The following is a 16,722-nucleotide window of genomic DNA, read 5'->3' as shown; positions in this document are numbered from 1 at the left end:
TAACAACAACAGAATAATGATAGAAATCGTTAAAAAGATTTAAAGAAAAGAAAGAGAGTGCAGAAAAGAGAAAAAAGAGAATAAAATAGAGCATCATCAAATGTCCATGTGCATAAAAAACTTGGTATATAACAGCATTTTTTTCCCAGTACAGCTGCCACCTAACTTTGTGTAAACAACTTCACAGTATGTTCTATATACAGCAGATTAGGGAGGTGCAGTTCAAGCATAATAGTGCAAGACTTTTGGCGAAGAGATTTGTTGTGGACGGAAATAGTGGTTCAAAGATTGTTGTAACTCAAGTCCAGTTCTCTAAGACGACAGGGGTTTAAGTGGTTATGTGCAGTGGTGGAAGAAGAACTCAGATATTTTACTTAAGTAAAAGTACCAATACCCCAATATAATAATACAAAATATACTTAAAGTACCAAAAGTAAAAGTACTAATGTTAATTTTCATTATATATAGACTATTTTCAAATAGTCTATGTATAAAATAGACTTGTGGTTAATGTATGTTTGATAATATAGTCATTTATATCTGCAAACACTACAAGTTTTCAAATACTTGTAGTGGAGTAAAAGTACAATATTTGCCTCTGAGATGTAGTGGAGTAGCAGTACAAGTATTGCAAATTGGAAATACTCTAGTAAAGTCAAAAGTAACTCAAAATTGTACTTAAGTACATGCACTTAGTTACTTTCCACCACTGGGTTATGTGGTTAACAAAGGTCTATACCTTATTTCTATTACCACATCAGGATTGGCATAAAGCGTAGAGGACCTGGCTGTAAACATCATTATGAAGTGCAGATAACAAACGTGAACCGGCGGCTACACTGCTGTATTTTTAGACATCGTCGGGGAAAGATTCCAGATGAGGCCAGAGCGCGCCGTTAATGCATTCAAAACACTGCTCTCTCCCGTTAACCCATTCAACCCGGGAAAAGTCATTTTAAGATTTCTTTGGGCTATTTAAAAATAGCAGATGAGCTTGTAGATCGGATATTTTTGAAAAATCGTGAACATTCGTGCACATTTTTTACCACAAATCTTTGCCTCTGGGGGGGTCCCTGGAACAAAATATTTTGAGATGGGCAAAATACATATCTAGATCTAAATCTAAATCCTACCAGTTTCTATATCAGTGGTGCTCCAACTTTTTCATGTCAAGGACCCCCAAAATTATGTATTTGGCCGCGGACCCCCCCCATCTCAAAATATTTTGTTCCAGGGACCCCCCAGAAGCAAATATTGGAGTTAATTTTTTTTTCACAATAAATAAATAAAAATTAGCAGATCTACAAGCTCGTAGCGCGGCGTCGTGCTATGAGCTTGTAGATCTGCTATTTTTGAATAGCAAAATAAATCTAAAATGGCACTTACACGCAGCTTACCCGGTCTTTATGGATTAAAGCACATTTGTTATTGAAATGTGTGAGCAGCGAGGAGAGTGGAATATATTTTGATATACCTCCGTATAAATTTCCATATTTTACCCCGCCAGCCACGGCTGGATTATTTTCACAGTCAACAAGTATATACTGGTTGATATACTCTGCTCTGCCTCCGCTGCAGTGGATATCAGTTAATGTGATCGCACCGTAAAATATGTAGTGGTATATTTAACTTAGAAGGGTGTACCCCGTGAATTAATCATTTTTTAAGGATTTTACTGTGTAGATCAGGGTTTCTTCAACGTTTTTCAGGTCAAGGACCCCCTAGCCGAGAGAGAGAGAGATGAAGCAGGGACTCCCCTGGAGTGGCGGGGGTGTCGATGGCATCGCATTATAGACTCCAATGCCTGGTTCGATTCCCACGCTCGACGACCTTTGCTGCGTGTCACTCCTTCTCTCTCTCTCTACCTATTTCCTGTCACTATGCAAATAAAAGCAGAAAAGCCCCAAACATATCTGTAAAATGAATACATTATTTTAAATCTTTTGTATTGATTTTGAGACATTTAACCACTTAAACCCTCAGTAAACTTAACCGTTGGCTCTGTACTTGGTCTGCTCTCTTGTCCCTCTACACCAAACCTAACTCTGAGGACCCCCTAGGGGTCCCGGACGCCCTAGACCCCTGGTGTAGGCTAGATAATTAATTAGATCATACATGGGCTGATGGCGGCCCGGGGGCCACACGGGGCCCCCACCTTCACTTAATGCGGCCCACAGGTTAATATCGGAATACTGATATATTATTGATTTCAGCTGTTACAATTCCAAACATGCAAACATGACCCGCTTTAATTACTTCAGTCTATATTAGTAGCTTAATGACTAGTATTAAAATTATGTCTTTTTTATGTCCAATGTATTTGTATTTAAGTAAAAAAAAACATTAACATAAGTGTAACTAAATGCATTTGAAATTAAATAAAAATGTTACTTTTCAGGATTCCAATTAAAAAACATTAAAAAAAAATCAGGATTCCAATTCAAAAATAGCAAAAATAGCAGATCTACAAGCTCAAAATGCGTCGCGACGCGTTTTTAGCTTGTAGATCGGCTATTTTTGCTATTTTTGTGTGAAAAAAGTTAAATTACGAAGATAATAGGTGTCTGCCCAACAGTATATGCAATGTGTCCCTCTGGAGTGAGTGTGGAAATACAGCGGCCCTCTCCATCATCAGAGTTGCATCACCCCTGAATTAGACGAAGAACGATAAAGCGGCGGTTGCTGCTTTGACATCACCGACCTGTATTTGCCGCGTCCGGCGAGGACCATCATGACCCTCTTCCAGTTGGTGCAGGCCACCTTGGGCACGTAGCAGTAGATGAGCTCGTGGTCCTCGTCCACCACCAGGTGCTTGAGGTCGCCGGGGGTCAGGACCCGGCGCTTGCGGTTGGACGCGCTGTGGGCGCGGCACGTCTCCGCCACCTGGTCCCTCCTCGTCTGGTGGAGGACCGCCGGGCCCGAGAACTCCGTCTGGAGACAATGGAGAGAGACAGAGAGAGAGACAGAGAGAGAGAGACAGAGAGAGATTTTTTTTATTTTTAACCAGTGGTGGAAAAAAGTACTCACGTTTTTTACCCAAGTAAAAGTATCAATACTGCAATGTAGAAATACTCTGTTACAAGTAAAAGTCCAGAATTCAAAACTTACTTGAGTAAAAGAACAAAAGTATTGGTATCAAAACGTACTTAAAGTACCAAAAGTAGAAAGTACTCATTATGCAGAATGTGCATAATCACAAGTTATAATTTCACAAATTATCATGTGTAAAAATGTATAAGAATCATTTGAAAATAGCCGATCTACAAGCTCACAACGCGTCGCATTGCGACGCGTTGTGAGCTTGTAGATCGGCTATTTTCAAATAGCCAAAGTGGTTAATGTATGTTTTGTAATAATAATCAAAATCTACAAAGTAACTAGTAACTACATTTTTCAAATAATTGTAGTGGAGTAAAAGTACATATTTTGTCTCTGAGATGTAGTGGAGTAGAAGTATAAAGTATTGAAAATTGGACATACTTTAGTAAAGTAAAAGTACCTCAAAATTTGACTTAAGTTCCTTACTTAAGTAAATGTACTTAGTTACTTTCCACCACTGTTTTTAACAACTCATTTATTCATAAGAGTGTTTGCTTCATAAGCTCTTTCAAACAATCAATGACATACTAGAATACAATGCCACAATTCTTTTTTATTTAGAGCAACACATCAATAAAAGTGATTCCCATATCTTTTTCAGAAAAAAAGTACGCCTTCATAGTCCCATAAATCTTTGAACACATCCAAGTCCCCCATTCTTTCATAGTATTTATATTCAATACTCGTGCTCTAATGGAATTCTTAAAAACTGCTAAGCAGTCGCACCTCTGCCCTCCATCCATTATTTTCTTTCCTACTTAGATAAATTGCCAACTTTGCTTGCCCAACAGGGACATTCAGCAATCTACCTTTTTTCGAGACGATATTGATTTAAATAAAAATATGTTTCCAAATGTATGGAGTGTCTTTGTCAACATATCTTCTTGTTTTTTTAATAGTTGATGTGTTTCACATTTAATTTGCCACTTTAACGAGTTACCCATAATGTTAAATGGTAAACGGCAGACAGACAAGTTGTCGCATTTCAGTGACATCACTGTCTTTACGAGCGCCGAGCGCCGACCAGTGGCGTACCCACTGTAGAGGCAGGACAGGTGGTTGCCTGCCCAACTAAGATCTCGCCTCCCCTAGAAACCCCAAACAACCCGAAAATTGCGTGCTTAATGTCCTCAAAGTCACACATCCATGAAGCTTTGAACCGAGCAGATTGGACCTTCTGTTCCAGAGATAATGACCACTTTCGCCGGTTTTCTGGGTATTGAAAACCTCAAGGGATGCGTCCGTGACGTATATACCATGCGACCACTTAAACGTAAGATTTCAGAAGCTAGAACTTTTGACACACTGATGGAGTATATTATAGTATATTGTGGGTAGTATATCGAGATGACAGATATGGGACATTAAAAAGGATAAATTAAACAAATGGGACAGTTTATTAGAACACAAAAAAAATCGCTACAGCCTCAGTAGTTAACCAGTGAAATTACGGTATTTTACAATGCCTCTCATGATTGCGTTGAGAGCTGCAGTTCATCGTTCTAACGGACCTCGAGTAGCGGCGCTGTGTCAAAAGTGGGCGTGAATTTGTAGGCCTTCCGCTTCCGGCCGTGTGTCTCTATATTGCGTCTGAGCTGGGTGATAAAGACAAAATAAAAAACCATGATATTATTTTACAAATAGGCTACCTCGATATATTGTGACGATACTGTAATGGTGTTTTCACAAAATATTTATGCAATGAGTTTTTTTTAATCAAAAATCATCAGTAATGCCTAACTAAGTGGGTAAAGGCAAATAATAGCTAGAACAGTCAGGCCTTTAAAATCAAGAAAAACAAGATATATATTACAATATAAATAATTCCAGCTGATACAGTATCTATTGTCATGATATCAATATAATATTGATATATTGCCCAGCCCTAGTATGGGAGATGAATATGCAAGAACGCGTTGGGAGCTTGTGGATCTGCTATTTTTGGCTAATGTTCCCCCCCAGAATATGGATGGATGCTGGGGTTCAAGTTCAAGTGCTTAATTAAACTCTTGAGAGTGTACAGAGCTGATGTAACGCTTGGAATGCTCTCAATGTTACAAACGGATAAAAATGTACACTGAGGATTGTACTGTGTAGTTGAGCCCAGAGGGGTTATGTATCTAAAGAGCAGGAATGTTTTCTTACGCCTACTGATTATTTTTCCTATGGGTCCAGAGGGGGGGGGGGGGTGTTCTAAATTGATCGTCCCCTGCCCTGCATCTTTGAAACTCTCTCACACATTCAACAAGGGTGGCCATTCAGCCATGCCTGCAGAATGAGAGAGCGAGAGGGACATGTGGACATGAATTGCTGAAATAATTTAAATGGGGGGCGACCACCTCCGCGACGAGGTCTACAGGACACGTGTAGACAGCTTGACTAAAGTGGTTTGTATGGCTTTTTTTGATGGTGCACAGCTGGCCGTGAAAAATGCAACAAATAAGACGCACATATTTATGCCAATTTAGCTGAAGCAGAAGGTACAAAAAGTGCTCTTGCGATTAGCTTCGTGGCGTCAAATCAATTATCCAACAGGGGCAAACATCCATGTCTGAACAGTCATGGGAAGGGAGCGATTAACGGGGCAACCGAAACATCAAAGGCCTTTTATAATTGCACCTGTGAAAGTGAAGTGTCTGTTAGTGGTGGGAAAAAAAAACCGTTCATTTCAGTGAACGAACGATTTCCTTCACGTTCACGGCAATGATCCGTTCAAATGATTCGTTCAAATGATCCGTTCAAATGATCTCCCCCCGTCCTGTGTACGGGGGGAGGGGACGGGGGGCATGAACGAAAGCGTGAACGCAACAGCTTCGGGAAGTGAACAGGGTTCGTTCACGCCAAAGAACTAGTTCTTTTGAACGAATCGATCATGAACGACCCATCACTAGTGTTTCTTTAAGCTCCACTGTGTCTATATTCTGCCGGGAGAACAGGTCAAAGGTCACAGCTCTGTCACAGTTTGAACCTCTGCTTGAATCATAACTAAAGAGTCAAGGTAGGGCTGGACGGTATGGAATAAAATGTATATCATGGAATAATTTGAAACAGTGACGGTAATGGTCCTCTAGGGGGTTCTCAGAGAAACTGCAGGGGGGCCGCCGCCAAATCTTTGTGTTGTGATAGGGACTTTATTTGTATTATTTTACATTAACCACTTGAACCCTCGCATCCCTTTTCTGGGGGGAACATTTGCCAAAAATAGTCGATCTACAAGCTCACAAAGCATCTGCGACGCGTTGTGAGCTTGTAGATCGACTATTTTGAGGTTTGATGTAGAGGTAAAAAAGAGCAGACAAGTACTTACAATGTCAATATAACTGCTTCTGGAGGGGTAAAGACCTGGTATGACAACTGCATAGCAGCTACAGTACTACTCTTAAATCTATTACAAGGACATTTTTCACATACTGTAGACTCAGAGGTCTTTTAAGAACATTTACTGTGCAAAACTGCAATAACAGAAAGCAAATGCAAAACCTTTTCTCAAATAACGCCCGTCTCTGAATAAAACCATTTTAAGAAATGCAAATCGAGCTGCAGCTGAGTGAAAATAGAACTGACTTCAACTGACTTCCAAAGCGAAACAAAAAGCTCCACCGGTCAGCACAGTGTGGTCAAAATCCATACCGTAGGGCAAATTCCATAACGTCAACCATAAATACCATTCATACCATCCAGAGAGAGCAGACTAACTTCAATGCAATTAAGTCATATGTTGCTAAATACTTTGTATCAAACATGAACACGGTACATTGAAAATGAAGTCCAGGGGCCTCTGATCACCTGTCTCCATTTGTACAGAAGCAGAAGCAGAAGCAGTTGATTTATTATTAGGTTATTAGGTTCAGTACAGGAACATGTCTCTGTAATATCATCACAGGCGCACCCAACATATGGACACCTGTGTGCTGTCCCTGTCATGCTGAGACAGGGACAGCAAAGCTTTAACCCATTAAGACCGGGAACGCATCTGTGTCATTTTTTTATTTCTTTGGCTATCCAAAAATAGCAGATACACAAGCTCATGTGCCGCACACTATGAGCTTGTAGATTTGCAATTTTTTTGGAAGAATCAAGAAATGTTTTAACTCTGATCTGTGCTTCTGGGGGTCCCCCCCAAAATTATATGTATTTGGCCGCGGACCCCCATCTAAAATATGTTGCTCCAGAACATATTTTAGATGGGGGTCCACGGCCAAATACATATAATTTTGGGGGTCCTTGACATGGAAAAGCTGGAGCACCACTGATATAGCAAAATACTGTTAGGAATTAGAAAACATAATGTGGTCACGGACCCCCATCTCAAAATGTTTTGTTCCAGGGACCCCCCAGAAGCAAAGATTTGAGTTAAAAATATTTGCTTTAAAAATGTATAAATTGAAAGATTTGACAAAAACAAAATCGAGATTGAAATTACAGCTTGTATAGCTGCAATTCTTTAATAGCCAAAGTATAAAATAATGGTTTAAGTGGTGCCACAGATGCGTTCCCGGTCAAAGTGTCCTAGTGTTCCCGGTCAAAGTGTTCCCGGTTAAAGTGCATAATACAAGCAGACAAGCACTTTAACAAAATGTACTGTACCCCATCGTGTATTATTCACTCATTGTTCAGTGAGAGAACAGTTGCTAATATGCTGTCTCCTCCTCGGTGCTGTCTTTTCCCCTTGGCTCTCCAACCACCTTCCCTTTTCCCTCTTTCTCAAGTCACATCATGTCAAACACACCCCCTTCCATTCTGAGTCATGCAGAGTCGGCAATCAATGAAGAACGATGAGTAGGGCTGTCACCATTACAAGATTTGAGTTGACTCAAATTGATTAATTGTCATACAAATAACTAAACATTTGATTGTGTTTCTGTCGTTGAAAACTGGAGCACGTGAATACAAATGATATTTCTGTGGCTTTTAAGCTTCGTAATCAAACAGGCAGATATGACAAATGACTTGAATATACAAAGAAATTACTGACATATTTCTGCTCTTTATACTTAGAAATGTATTTTTCAAAAATAATTGCGATTATCTCGGATAATTGCGATTATCCCAAATAATTGCGATTAGACGATTATTATTGTATGTAATAATGGTGACAGGCCTAACGAGGAGTAACTTCTAAGAGAAGAAGCTCTTCCCTGCCCTGTCCCTTCATCTCGTCTGTGCCCAGTGTTCATTTTGACAGCAAATTCTGGTTTAGTCTTATAGTCTTATTAATAACACACCATTTAGTTTTAGTCCTATTTTGGTCATCTGAAATTGTTTAGTCTTATTCTAGTCTTAGTCGACTAAATATCAAAACCTTAGTCTTTTAGTCTATTAGTCTTAGTCTTAGTCAACAAAATTAACACTGGTCTGCTCAGCACTCCTCCAACAACGCCATCTAAAGGCATGACGACACAGAGCCAATCATTCTTTTGCAGAGGTGGAAAGTAACTAGTAAAGTACATTTACTAAGTACTGTACTTGAGTACCATTTTGAGGTATTTGTACTTTACTTGAGTATTTCCAATTTCCAATACTTTTACTTCTACTCTTTTACTTCACTACATCTCAGAGGCAAATATTATACTTTTACTCCACTACAATTATTTGACAACTTTAGTTACTAGTTACTTTGCAGATATAAATTATTACATTATAAATCATACTTTAACCACTTTAGCCCTGTTTTATACCTAGGCTATTTGAAAATAGCCTAGGTAGCTATTTTCAAACATGTTAATACTTTTACTTTTGGTACTTTTCCACCACTGTTCTTTTGTTTAGAGAAATCTCACAGTTTTTCCTGTGATCTGCTCTAACGCTGTGATTCATCTGAGAGATCACATCTGATGTAACAGTGCCTCGCTCTATACAACAGAGGCGGACGAGAGCTGTAATTGAGCAGAGGAGGAGAAATTAGCTTGGGGGGGGTGGTGGTAGTAGTCGGGGGGGGGCTTCATATCATGTCATCTATCCCTCTGCCTTGGTTCATCTCTCCTTATCTCGCTCCTTTCCACGGGATTACTTTTGTCACTTAACCCATTAAGACACCGAGTGCCGCGCTATGAGCTTGTAGGTCTGCTATTTTTGAAAAATCGTTTGTGCAAATCATTGAATATTTATATTTTTAAAGCGAACATTTTTAACTCAAATCTTTGCTTCTGGCGGTCCCAGGAACAAAATATTTTGAGATGGGGGTCCGCGGCCAAATACATGTAATTTTGGGGGTCCTTGACATGAAATAAAACACTCATATACGTTTTTTTCAAAAAAGATTTAGGATTTAGAAGACTTTTGCAAAGATTTGAGTTACAAATGTTCTCTTTAAAAATATACATATTCAAAGATTTGCACACATTTTCATGATAAAAAAAGCAGATAAAGAAAATAGCAGATCTACAAGCTCATATATAGCGTGGCACTCTATTTTTGAATAGCCAAAGAAATCTTAAAATGACACAGATGCGTTCCCGGTCTCAACGGGTTAATCTGTTCTCTGAAAAACTCTCAACTCAGCCTCTGATGTGGCTCTGATGAAAGGGACACTCCAGAGAGAAAGAGAGAGAGAGAGAGAGAGAGAGAGGAGACTGAAGTAGAGATGAGATGAGAGGGTAGATATCGATGTGCCCCCCCCCCCCCTTCTCCCCTCCCTCCCCCCGAAGGACGCGGTGATGAAGGTCAGCGACCCCTGGTCATGTCAAGCCGTTCCCACGGGAGAGCAGATACCATTAGTGGTCTGTTCCGCTGCAACATTACCAGCCTGCTACCCCCCCCTCCCTTAAATAGCCCTGCATGCACCACAAACAGCTCAGCATTTGAGAGGCATGAGCTCATAAAAGCCACCGTGGCTTCACAGAATATGGCCCTGTTCCTTTTGATCTCCTCCTTGACTAGTGAATGAACCTTAGGCCTCAGCTTATTGCAACTGCCTGGACTTAAAAAACAGACGGCCGTGGCTGAATGGGTATAGAGAGGCCGTCTGTGAATCAGAAGGTCCCCGGTTTGCCTCCTGGCCTGCTCAGTCGAAGTGTGTCGAAGGGTGTCCCTGAGCAAAGACACTTAATCCCTATAACTGCTCCCCACGTGCTGTATTAATAGCGACCACTGCTCCCAATAGTTAGGATGTAGAGGGCAAAGTTCATGTATGAGCAAATGCACAGTGACAAAGACATTATTTACTACTGATTATTTGGTTGTGTGTGTGTGTGTGTGTGTGCGTGTGCGTGTGCGTGTGCGTGTGCGTGTGTGTGTGTGTGTGTGTGTGTGTGTGCCTGTGTGTGTACGTGCACATGTTGCACTCTCTATAAAGTTATAATACTTTATAGCATTGGTTCTCAAAGTGGGGTCCCGGGACCCCCAGGGGTCCTTGGGGGGTTCCAGGGGGTCCCCAGCAAAATGTGTTAATATAGCATCACAATCATTTTAACCACTTTAACCTTTTATACTTTGGCTATTCAAAAATAGCAGATATACAAGCTCATAGCACGGCACCGAGTGCCGCGCTGATGGGGCCAAATACATATCATTTTGGGGGTCCTTGACATGAAAAAGTTTGAAAACCACTGCTTTATAGGCAATACCCACCCCTCTCATCAAGGACACCACCCACCCCTCTCACAGCCTGAACTCCCTTCTGCCGTTGGGGAAATGATACAGGAGCATCAGTGCCAGGACGGAGAGGATGCAAAACTGTTTCTCTCCTCAGGCAATCACACTTTTGAACTCCAATCTCCAATAGTATATGAACTTGGGAGGTATGCATTCCTACAGTATGCATTAGATGAGACGAACGCTATAGATTAATTTCATTCCGTTTTTATACTGTTTTGATCTGGTTACAGTATACTTGTATTTTATGACATGTTCTAGTTTTTAGGATATATTTAGATTTATTTTTCTGCACTATTTATTTTATTCTTTTATGAATTTTTGCTGTCTTTAACTAGGAGAAACATAATTTAGTTTTTCCCCCAAAGCTGCTTGCAGAAGGAAAACAAATGACAAATAAAGCAAATCTTGAATCTTGAATAAACTATAAAGAGAGAGAGAGAGAGAGAGAGAGAGAGAGAGAGAGAGAGAGAGAGAGAGAGAGAGAGAGAGAGAGAGAGAGAGATTAAGTATCCTTGGCATACATCCAAGATTGATATAAAACTGCAAGTACAGTACCTGGATGTAAAAGTCCATTATCAGTGCTATAGTATGACGAATAGTGAAAATGCCTAAAATGTACAAAACTCACAATACGTCGCATCGCAACTCGTTGTGAACTATTTTTGAAAATGTTCAATTGTTTTTTTTTATTCTTTCTTCTATAACGACATGCCCAAAATAGGGATGCAAGGTTGAAAGTGGTTAATATAAATAATAATAATATGATAATATCAGCCACGGCTGTGTTAATCTCACTGAGGTTTGTTACGGTTGTGAAATATGATCTGTGAATCCTCGCCGAGCGGGACCTCTTCGGGCACGCAGCCATGTAATGAATAGCTTCTCACTGTTGTGCTGATGGCTGCAAACACTGGCGTAATAAACACTACCAGGACCCGGGGAGACGGCGAGAACACAACGCTGCCTTCCTCAGTGCAAATCAAATGCTTGATTTATTTGTTCAACAAGGGCGCGGGAAACAAACCCACCCCCCGAAAAGGCAGGATAAGGGAAGGCAAAATATACAATAACCAGTGGTGGGAAAAGTACAAAAATGTTTTACTTAAGTAAAAGTATCAATACTGCAATGTAGAAATACTGTGTAACAAGTAAAATTCACGTCGCGTCGCATCGCATTGTGAGCTTGTAGATCGTCTATTTTCAAATGGCCCAAATGTTAATAGGGGTAATGTATGTTTTGTTATAATAATCCAAATCTACAAAGTCACTAGTAACTCAAATTCTCAAATAATTGTAGTGGAGTAAAAGTACAATATTTTCCTCTCAGATGTAGTGGAGTAGAAGTAAAAATACTGAAAATTGGAATTACTCCAGTAAAGTAAAAAAAATACCTAAAACTTGCACTTAAGTACAGTACTTGAGTAAATGTACTCAGTTACTTTACCCCACTGACAATAACAAGGTCTAGGTTAAGAAGTTAAGAAGGCAAAGAGTCAATCTTTGCGAAGAAGAGCTTTTGTCCTTGGTTGATTGGGTTCAGGGATTTCCTAATGTGTATGTGACAGCTTCTTGTTGAACCATAAAGGCATGTTTTTCGGCAGATTTTTCGGTCGCCTCTGATCCCTTTAGAAGCTCTGCACCAGTCGGTACAGTGGAAGGGCTTTGATGCATTATTTTAATCCTCTGAACCTTGCCGGATCATGTTGTATCATCTGCTTTTTACAGCGGATTATTCTCATACTCCTCTTCGACAGCAAGAGTGTCAGACTGATTATTTTTTTTGCGGTCTGAGCGTGATGCATCACAAAGCTGGCTGGTCAGTGTGTTACAGTGCATCTGCAGCAGCCACCCATGATTCTTAGTATACAGTTATCTCGTCTAACAGATTCTTCTCTTCACAGGGTTCGAGCTGTTTGTGTCTCTTTCAGTTTCCCTCCCCTCAGCGGATACTCTAGATAACAGGATCTCAAAGTGGGGTCCGGGAACCGGAGTGAGTCCAGGGGTTCTTGAGTGAGTTCCAGGGGGTCCACAGAGGGGAGCATGCACATCCCAACAAAAACTTTTCAGGTGCTGAACAACAATAATGTACGTTGGAGGAAAGGAAGGGATAGTTTGCACACTGTAGCAAACTTCCGATCTACAAGCTCGAGTTTGTAGATCGACTATTTTCACAATGTTTGCCTCTTTCTTATATTATTTAACAATTTGGCCAATGTTTCACCAGTTGTTATAGAGCAGTTTGTTGATTACTTTTGATAGAGTAATCGTCTTTTTTCTTTTCTTTCTTAAATTGTCGCTTCACTGTCATCTGGGGACCCCCACCCCCCAAAATAAATCATGTGGGGACCCCCCTGGAGAGAACCCCTGTGGTGCTCTAGATGAGCATTGTACCTCGAGGTTTGACCCTGCAGAGACTTCAGGGGTCAGTTGCACCACCTCACACATTAAGTTCAAACTTAGCCTAGTTATAGCTTAACCCATTCAATCCGGGGACGCATCTCTGTCATTTTTAGATTTCTTTGGCTATTCAAAAATAGCAGATCTACAAGCTCATAGCGCGGCACCGAGTGCCGCGCTATGAGCTTGTAGATCTGCTATTTTTTTTTAATCGTGAAAATGTGTGCAAAACTTTGAATATATATAAAACTCAAATCTTTGCTTCTGGGGGTCCCTGGAAGAAAAATATGTTACAAATGTTTAAAAAATTGTATAAATATATATTTAAAGATTTACACAAATGTTCTCAAAATAGCAGATCTATAAGCTCATAGTGCGGCACTCGGTGCTGCGCTATGAGCTTGTAGATCTGCTATTTTTGAATAGCCAAATAAATCTAAAAATGACTTTCCTGGTCTAAATATTTTTTTTAAAAAGCCATTTAAGCTATAACTAGGCTAAGTTTGAACTTAGTGTGAGGTGGTGCAACTGGCCCCAGAGCCTTAAGGCTTACCTTATAGTGTAGGTTTAAGCACGGGTATCAAACAACTCCTATCATGGGGTCACCAAGTTCTGCCCAAAAGCAAAGCACATGCTGTGCTCTCAATCAACTCCAAAGCCAAAGTTGTCGGTTGAGGGAAAGATCGATGCCTGCTGCCAAAGCAAGTGGGTTTTCTGTGGACACTTGGAATGCTAAAACAAAATGTTATGTCTTTTTTCTAATCATATATTCCTTTCAGGGATCGTGTAGTGGAACCTTGGGTAAAGTCCACTTTGATAAATGCAGGCCCATGATTTTGGCAGGTACCATGGTCCCTCCTGAGCTGACTTCCAAAACAGTGTGTGCCCATTTGAGAAATGAAAATATCGATACGGTCTGTGGAGCTACTCCTTACACAGTGAGCATTGACAAATGGATGCAGGGAGAAGGGTTGCCAGATCTGCTTATTATAATTTCCCCGCAAGATTTTATTTGAAAATGGCCGATCTACAAGCTCACAACGCGTCGCATCGCGACGCGTTGTGAGCTTGTAGATCTGCTATTTTCAAATAGCTGATGTATATGTTAAAGTGCACATGTGGCCCATTGTCGCTTCTTTTGGGCTGGTTTTCCTAGACCTGGTTGCTTGTTTCTCTCACAGAATCTGGCAACACTGGCAGGGAGCCCCTATACAGTACAGTGTGTATGTATGTATATATATATATATCTGTGTGTATACAGTATTATGTATATAGGCCTTGGAGAGACTGTGTGCTCGTAAACCAGGCTATTAACAGGGGCTCAATAAACACGTCCGCTTAAATAGAAGAGTTAAATTGCTGTTCAGGCAGTTTACAAGTTACAATGGAGTCATTTAGCAGATGCTCTTATCTAGCGTAACTTACAAAGTGCAAGATCCTAATAAGCAGCATGAACCCTAGTAAACTAAAAACAACAGGGTATAAGAGGTCAAATAAATAGAGTGCCAAGAAAGGTGCTATAAAGTTACTAGGATAACATGTAGACATCTGACCTGTCTACAAAGAACTATAAATAATAAACAGTAAATGCGCGAAATCTCAGTATGTCCGTGTGTCCGTCCGTCTGTCTGTCTCACGTATCTCAGGAACTGCCCGCCTGCCCCGACTTCAACCTCGGTGCGAGCGTCGCCGACGACCAGAGGGAGTGCCACAATGGCATTTGTCAGAATGTCCCTTTTTTTTTTATAGTATGGGAATGTATGTATAAGGTATTGAAATTCAAGACTTGGTGTTGGTATCAAAACAAAAACAACATGATATAATCATGGAGATGAGGTTGAAAAAAGGTGAAGTGTTCCTTTAAAGCTATCCCATTAGTGCCTTTGTCTATTTGCAGTGAACAGCGATGAAGTCACTTCAGTAAGAATCAATGACAATCATCAAAGCATCGCTCTCTCTCTCTCTCTGTCTTAATGTCACACACACACACACACACACACACACACACACACACACACACACACACACACACACACACACACACACACACACACACACACACACACACACACACACACACACACACACACACACACACACACACACACACACACACACACACACACACACACATTCACTCACTGTATGCAGGGTACTAAGGGCAGTCTGTCTCTCTGACCCTTGCTGGTCCTCTATGCTCACAGAGACTGGCATTCACAGGACAGCCAGGCATAATGCTGCCAGTGTGCTAGTACTGTACCAAACACACACACACACACACACACACACCTGACTCTCAACCACATAATGCGCTACGCTTCACCTGCGTCTCTCTGTAAAAGCCAACAAGGCGAGGCTGTGTGGCCGACACTACTAAAACCCTCGACAATATCCGCGTTTTATGAGGCAAAAAAAAATCTTCCTTCCCCCAGAGGCCTGGCAAGGCCAAGCTTCTGGAACCTTCCATGCTGTCATTCACACGGAAAAGGGAAACCAACAAAAGGGAAACCAGGAGACTTTGGTCCTCAGGCAAACGGGTCCCTGAACACCTGTGCAAGCGGCAATAAAGAGAGAGACCGGCGGAGACACTCTGGGTCGGTTCAAAGCGGGAACGCTTATGAAGCAGAGATACGCATCCAGTGGTTCGTGTCGTGATTATCTTGCTGATGCACAGTATGTAAGAGGGCACTGCAGTGAAGAGCTGCTGCTGAATGGCTGCAGTGTCTGTGCCCGAGAGAGAGAGAGACGGGGGGACGGGGACGGGGGTGTTAGGACGTTTCCACTGCGGGTTCTGCCTGGCCAGCAAGGGGGCACACAAACGCACCTACACACCGACACTCAAGGCAGGCGCACGTGCAGGAGCAGGCAGTACTGCACACAAACGCAAACATGTGCACAAAAAACACTTAATATGGAGTGCGTGGTGGCTCAGACCTGAGCCCTCCTGTCTTGTCTGACATGTCTTGGTTTCATGTCTTTCAACATCTGAATAAAGCCTAAAATGCCCAAATAAATCTTGAAAAAACAAAACACACACACACACACGCACACACAATGCAGGCACAGATAGGTACGCACGCACACACATACATCAGCCGACATGGGGCACGCAAACACCAAATACAGTATACAGACAAACGAATGCAGGAGAACAGGCAGTGTGACATCGATGTACACACGCACAAGTGCGCGTGCAAACACACACAAATGCACACTCAAACGCTGGCTGATAAGGAGCCACACAAACACACAGGCACATTCGTGCACAAAAGTACAGGCACGGCAGCAACATAGCGCAGGAAACAAAACAAAAACAAATGGAGGTCAATGAACCCTCTTTAGATAAGATCCAGTGCGACATGGAACACCACTGCAACCTCATCTGTCCCCTAGTGCCACTGTAACGGTAAACCTGTAACCAGAGCCCACTGGGGTACTGCATGGCTTCTCAGCAGCAGAGACACACTCACGCTGCCATACCACGCACGGCACGGCGGACAAAATCTATCGTTATAGGTGCAGTGTTTTTCCATTGATACCCGCGGTCTGTTCTGGCTGCAAATGCCATGCGACACTGCCTGCACTATGGATACGACAGTACCACACCAGAGTGGTAGACGAGCAATGGTG

At 41.5% G+C, this 16,722-nt stretch overlaps 2 protein-coding genes across 3 annotated transcripts in view; both read right to left on the bottom strand.

Moving 5' to 3' along the window:
* LOC308079258 (thioredoxin reductase 1, cytoplasmic-like) overlaps window positions 1–16,722 on the bottom strand; it is a 105,661-nt gene that overhangs the window by 18,864 nt on the left and 70,075 nt on the right. The window lies entirely within an intron of this gene.
* chst11 (carbohydrate (chondroitin 4) sulfotransferase 11) overlaps window positions 1–16,722 on the bottom strand; it is an 82,876-nt gene that overhangs the window by 8,129 nt on the left and 58,025 nt on the right. For both annotated transcript variants that reach the window (XM_080420634.1, XM_080420635.1), the window contains exon 3: window positions 2,702–2,931. In XM_080420634.1, coding sequence (XP_080276760.1) covers window positions 2,702–2,931 — 230 coding nt within the window. The remainder of the gene's footprint in view (window positions 1–2,701; window positions 2,932–16,722) is intronic.

Source organism: Gymnoscopelus braueri (assembly GCF_963280865.1).
Source record: "Gymnoscopelus braueri genome assembly, chromosome: 23".
Lineage (NCBI taxonomy): Eukaryota > Metazoa > Chordata > Actinopteri > Myctophiformes > Myctophidae > Gymnoscopelus > Gymnoscopelus braueri.
This window is presented reverse-complemented; position numbering and strand designations above follow the sequence as displayed.